At 47.0% G+C, this 6,000-nt stretch overlaps 1 protein-coding gene across 1 annotated transcript in view; it reads left to right on the forward strand.

The window, feature by feature from the left end:
- LOC142570508 (uncharacterized) overlaps positions 1-4,723 on the forward strand; it is a 96,981-nt gene extending 92,258 nt beyond the window's left edge. Inside the window, exon 13 of the mRNA XM_075678889.1 lies at positions 4,361-4,723. Within this exon, the coding sequence (XP_075535004.1) occupies positions 4,361-4,574 (214 nt within the window). The 3' untranslated portion in view covers positions 4,575-4,723. The remainder of the gene's footprint in view (positions 1-4,360) is intronic.
- Positions 4,724-6,000: the final 1,277 nt, after the last annotated feature.

The raw sequence follows: 6,000 nt of genomic DNA on the forward strand, positions 1-6,000 counted from the left end.
ACATGTCTCTCGCGAAACTCATGTATTCGCACAATCGTTGAGCGAACGCCCAGAAGAAAGATTTCCTGCACTCTGAACGATCGGAACTCTAGAGTTTCCTCTAAAGAGAACCTACGCAGACATCTGATAAGACAGCTTTGAGCCCGAGTAATAGAACGCGCCTGGAACAGTCTGGAAGTCTGCGACGTGACGCCAACCCGCGTTGAAATGAAAGAGCTAAGAAAAGCATACAATATCTTTGTATGTTAGCTATTTGCGCATGCACACCTATGAGAAACACAATTTAGCTTATGGTAAGGTACAGTGTGACTACGTTTCCTTGTGCGCAGACGACCTTACCGCCGAGTTTCCAAGCCTTGCGCTCAGCTGCTATCTTGTTTGGACAGCAAAGTATCCCGCATCGTTTTTTGACTTTGGCGTTGTCTTTGGCGGCGTCGTAAGAAGTGGAAAGAGACTTAAGATAGCCGCTGTGCGCCTGGCCGTCTACTTTGCCGTCTACGTCGAGTATTGGAACACAACCTTGTGCATTTAAAGAAGCACAATTTCTTTGAAATTTCGACCAATAAAGATAGATACCACGTTGCAAGTAAAGCTACAAGAACGTCTCGCATCACAAGCCCGCAGGTCGCACATGTCCATGTACTAGCCGTCATATTAATGGAAGCGGAACGATCGCAGCGGCCAGAGTCCTTTCGAGGAATCCTAGTAGGAAGCTCTGTCTCTTCCTTTCCGCTCCCGTTTCGGTCATCCTTTCAACTTCCGGTGTCAAGCCAAACTTACGCCGTCTCGCCTTCCGGTTCCGTGTGGAAGTGACGTCATCTGCTTTCGCGTAGGCCGAGAGCACATGACGTTTCTTACAACAATCAATGTACAGGGAATGGCGCCAATGTTGACGAGAGCTGCAAGCGTGGTTGTTCAGTCAGCGTGGAAATGGTGTTTAGCACATGGACTTGCCTAAACTTCGTCCTTCTGGCTTCCAACGGCTTTGTGACATTGCGAATTGATAATCTGCAACAAGGATATTGCGTTATGAATGCAACTATTCTCAACGATTACGCATCTTATTGACTTCTGCGCTTAGAAAAATAGGATTGATACGAAATTGCAGCCAATAAAGGCAGTTGAAGCGCAGTAAACAAGGACAGAAAGAGGAAGGTCAGACAGATCCGTGTACTGATCATTACTCCCATGGTATGTAACTGACGGCAGCGGCCAGAGTTTCCTTTTGTAATTCCATTACAAAAGTACCGGCGTGAAAAAAATCTGTGAAAACAGAAATTTAGGAAGCGGAAATCGCGCAAGCAAAACTACCGGAAGCCGACATCCTGGAAGCAGGGCAGGTATCAGCCACGAATCAGGGAAGAGTGGCGCACATCAGGGTTTCATGCTTCATGGTTAGACCCTCCCTAAACAGCGATTTGGGATTACAAGAAGCTGGTATATGAGCAGTAAGTAATTAAGACAAACACGGCTCAAATTATTGGGAGTGGAAAGAAGTAGCCACGTAAATGGCGGAAGAAGCGGATAAAGCAATCTATAGAGGAGCGTGAACAGGCACCTTGGGGTCATAGCGAAGCCAGAAAGATGGGTCTACACGACGAGGTACTGCTTAAGTGGAACAATTAAGTACCGGGAAAAGAAAAGGGTGGAAATTGAATTAGTTCAACAAAGAATTAGATGTACAATTTAACACTGATAACATTGCATTAAGAAATAAACAAGACAAAAAGATAAAGGCACACAAAATGATTCTGAAACCATGTAACAGAACTAGAAGCGCGAAATAAAATTTCAGGAACCTTTATGTGGGGCGAAGACAATAATATCTTCGAAAAAGACGACATGGTGCGGTGCATCATCGACGTTATTGGCAAAAACTTTGGCAAGAAAGAAAGTTCAAACAACTCCACTTCAAAGAGCACAATATATAACGTAAGAACTTTAATTGAAATAGAATAAAGCTGTAAATGTCCCTAATAACCCAACAGCAGGACCGGGCGAAATCTCAATGGAGATGATCAAAGAGCTGGGTTCAAAGAGCAAGACACAGCTGACTGTGGTCATCGAGCATCTGATTAAATCGAAGGAAATTCTGATTGGATGGAGTGAAAGCAGGGTGAACTTCATCTATAAAGGCAAAGATGATAAGGATAACAGGAGCTCGTATACAGATGATGAGTAAGGTTGGTGGTTTATAGAATGACCATTAAAGCCATAGAATAAGAGTTGTCGATACTGGTGGAGAAAAATAATGTATCCTGGAAACTACAGTATGAATTCACGCCAGGCAGCCGCTTAGAGGATCAATGTATACAGCGATTTCAATAGCTCAGAATAGACCTGTATGAATAGCATTTCTAGGTATTAAGAGAACTTACGAGAACGCAGACAGTGAATTGCTGTGGGATATGCTAAAACACGAGGGCATAGATGACGATTTTCTGGAGCTGCTCAGGGACCTATACAGTGTCAACATAGTACAGATAGTACGGCAAGGCCGGGAGTACACAGAACTAGCGAAAATTCACCATGTACTGAAGCAAGCACGTCCAATGTCTCCATTTCTGTGCACGCTTTATGTTAAGGGCATAGAAAGGCCACGGGAAAGCAGTTAAGACTTTATCTATCTCACATTCGTAATGGGCAAAAGGTGCAACAGAAGGCCCTCGGGCTGATGTATGCGGACTACATTATGCTACTAAGGGACAACGCGCAAGGTATTTACAGAGGCTTAATTTCGAATATGTGTGGCAGTGAAGCGACAAATTTAGGTGTTAAGTTTAGCACTGAGAAATCGGGAATTATGGCCTTTAAAGAAGAGCCGAGTAATGACGTGGTGTCAATTCAACAGCGCCACGCAAATAGCGAATCAATATATAAATTCCCGGGTGTTTGCATTAACGAAGGAAAAGTCTACTCAAACATCGGCCAACATAATCTGAGGATTAAGGCGAAGTGGAATGCAGCTGTAATGAAACATAGAACACTATTGGGCCGCAATAAATATGGCGGGGAAAAATATGGAAATTTGGAACGGGATGGTGCCAGCGCTAACATTCACAAATCCCGTTCTGTGCTTCAAACCGGAGATCTTGTAAGGATTGGAAGTTAACGAAAGGTCGGTCGACCGATTGGAATTGGGACCCCGTTAATACCAAAAGCGATGCACTACAGGGGGACATGGGCCTCTTTTAAAGTCAGATAAGCGAAGGGCAAAATTAGTTTTGAAGACTCAGGAACATGGGTGAAGAGAAATGGGTGGTTAAAGCGCACAAATATCTGCACATTAGAAGCGTGAGCACAGAATGCAGGAAGCTGTCAAGAAAGTTAGTTAAATGGCATTTGAAAATGTAAATACACAACCCGGCGTCAGAAAAAAAAAAAATAGAGACAGAGAGGGTTAATTGCATGCAAAGGATGGAAAGAAAGAAAATCACGAAGATTTACAAATACAGTAAGAAAGAAATACAGAAAGTATGTACGATAACACAATGGGCAGTGACTTGCCATTTGAGGTCTGAGGTGGCTTTCTGAGGAAAATCATTGCTCGAGCACATGCTCGCAAGAGGACGAGCCATGCGCCTGCTGCTGCATAAGTCCGGACACGACTCCGCGCATCGTGTTGTGAAGTGTCTTGTTTGTTGCCGCCCCGTTTCCACGGGGAGGCCACTACTACTCCTACTACTACTACTACTACTGCTACTACTACTACTACTGCTACTACTACTACTACTATACTAATCATCCCGATCATCATCATCTCAAGTCGCCGCTACTCGCGTGAACTAGATTATGGCGTTGCTTTGTGAAAAAAAGTGCCGGCGCCTGGATACCACGGCGGCACGCGGCTCCAGTACCTTCCGCGCCGTCTGCTGACAACCTTTCTCCAGTCCACGTGCCTGCAGGTGGAAAGCAGCTGCAAATAGCGTGACGGATTATGAAAGATGATAACGGTTGGTAAGCTCTAGCTTCGGGTGGCGAGTACACTTGGCGCAGTGTGAACTCTTTCCTGTCTGACAAGGCTCCAGGGTCGCGATCGGCGAGCTGTGGTGCGACCGAGGGTCGCAAGAACCCAGGCAGACGGGGAGCGTCAATCTTGCGAAAGTTAATCAATAACGGTTTTATTACGACTTCCGGCTTGATCCTGGCACGGATGTCCAGAGCAGCACTGTATGCGCTGTCAGCATACAATGATTTACAATTCATTGGTCACTACTTCCCGGACTTTTGCCGTTGCTCCTGAGGAAAAGGGCCTAGCAAATTAGACAGCTTATATACCTGCGATATTTCAAGTGCGCGTGGAAACACCAACGCCGGTACGGTATTGGTACGGTACCGATCGAGTGCCTTTTTCGTCCAGGACCAAGTCACCCGTGTCCCCGGGCGGCGGCTGTCCCGCTGTCCCGAGTGCCAGCCACACACCGAGCACGTGCCTCCTATCGCCTCCATTGGAAGAGACCGAGGACAGTCCATCGGCCGCCGACTCGGGGGGCGAGAACCGCGACCCGGGAGACGGGGGTCAGCGCGACGGCAGCGACGTCGGTGGCAGGGGTTCGCAATGCAAGCAGTCCTGATGACGCGGCCCGAAGCACTCCTGACGTTCGCAGAAGGCTCGCGAAACGGACGCGATGGCAACGAATGTGGCGGCCTTCGTTCACATGCGCTAAGAGTTTCGGTGGTGTGGCCTCGTATTAAAATACCGGACCGCTTCGACCGTTTGCACACCACCGATGCCGGAAGGCACTGTAATGCCTCAATTCCATGTAACTGTTGTTGCGGTGGACGGCGTTGGTGGTGATGGTGAGGGTGACTTTCAGGTCTTTGGCACGTACCCACTCACGGGAATTATTTGGCCAAGTGTCGGGCAGATTTTACGTATGTGTTAAGTGAATACATTTAGATATCCATTATTTCGATAAATTAAAACAAGTAGAAAATGAACAGAACACAGAAAAAAAAATATATATATAAAGTGAGGCAGTGAGGGAAGTTTGAAATGAATAACGCGATTAAGAACGAAATCGGTTTGATTCAACTATGAATTTCTACATGGCGATGCATACATACCTGTGTGAGTGTCCAGGCACAGAAGCTCCGAAAGGCAGAAGCACCGGAGAGTTCAATGGCTGGGCGAGCTGTCGCACTGTATTTTAAACTGTCCTTTTATTGCGAAAGCAATACTGCTCGCACTTTCGGCCCATTGGTGGTCGTGGCGCTTCCTTACACAGCTGCGCGTCACGTGACCGTGTGACGGGGGCCCCAGCTCGCGGCATCGATGGTGGAGGCGAAGCCTTGCGCGCCGCTGCTGCGGAGCTACCGAGAGAGGACGCTCACTGGTGTGACGTCACGCTAGGAGGATAAATGGGGCTACAGCTCGGCTCCTCGCAGGGGTCGGCGCGCTGCCTTGCGCTATGTCGGATGATGTATGGCCATAAGTTTAACAAAGGGCAAGCATGTCCGCACCATCAGCCGAAACAAGGCGCAATCTTCCAGGCTTAACCGAGCTAAGCCTTCAGCCAATTTTTTCTCAGGGAGGAGAAGCACCGGCAGTCCAATAAGTAATGTTCAATTGTTTCTAATGTGTTGCAGAAATGGCACAAAGGGGAAATCACCAGACCAGGTCGATGCATGTATAAATTTAGAGGTTGGACTCGGCATCGCAGTTTCGTTAATATCACAGCTGTCTCTCGTTTTGCAAAATTTTCTGCTCCAAGGGAACTGTAAGTGGTGTAGTTCCGTTGATGACGTCAGATTTGATTTCGATTTCAAAAGGGGGTATCTTCGAAATCTGACAGACATGATAAAACCCATTGTTGGAATACGTGAAAACACGAGGCCTGCAATGAAGCCTTGACCAAACTGCCTGCCGCATCATTCATAATGTATCTGTGCCCAGGTACCCATAATCTTAAATTCCGCAAGTGACTAATGTATGCAACTTGCTGGGAGCAGCAATTTAGTCTCGGAACGATAGAGAATCTGTGATTATCACCCCTGTTG

The sequence above is a fragment of the Dermacentor variabilis genome, chromosome 2 (assembly GCF_050947875.1).
Source record: "Dermacentor variabilis isolate Ectoservices chromosome 2, ASM5094787v1, whole genome shotgun sequence".
NCBI classification, from domain to species: domain Eukaryota; kingdom Metazoa; phylum Arthropoda; class Arachnida; order Ixodida; family Ixodidae; genus Dermacentor; species Dermacentor variabilis.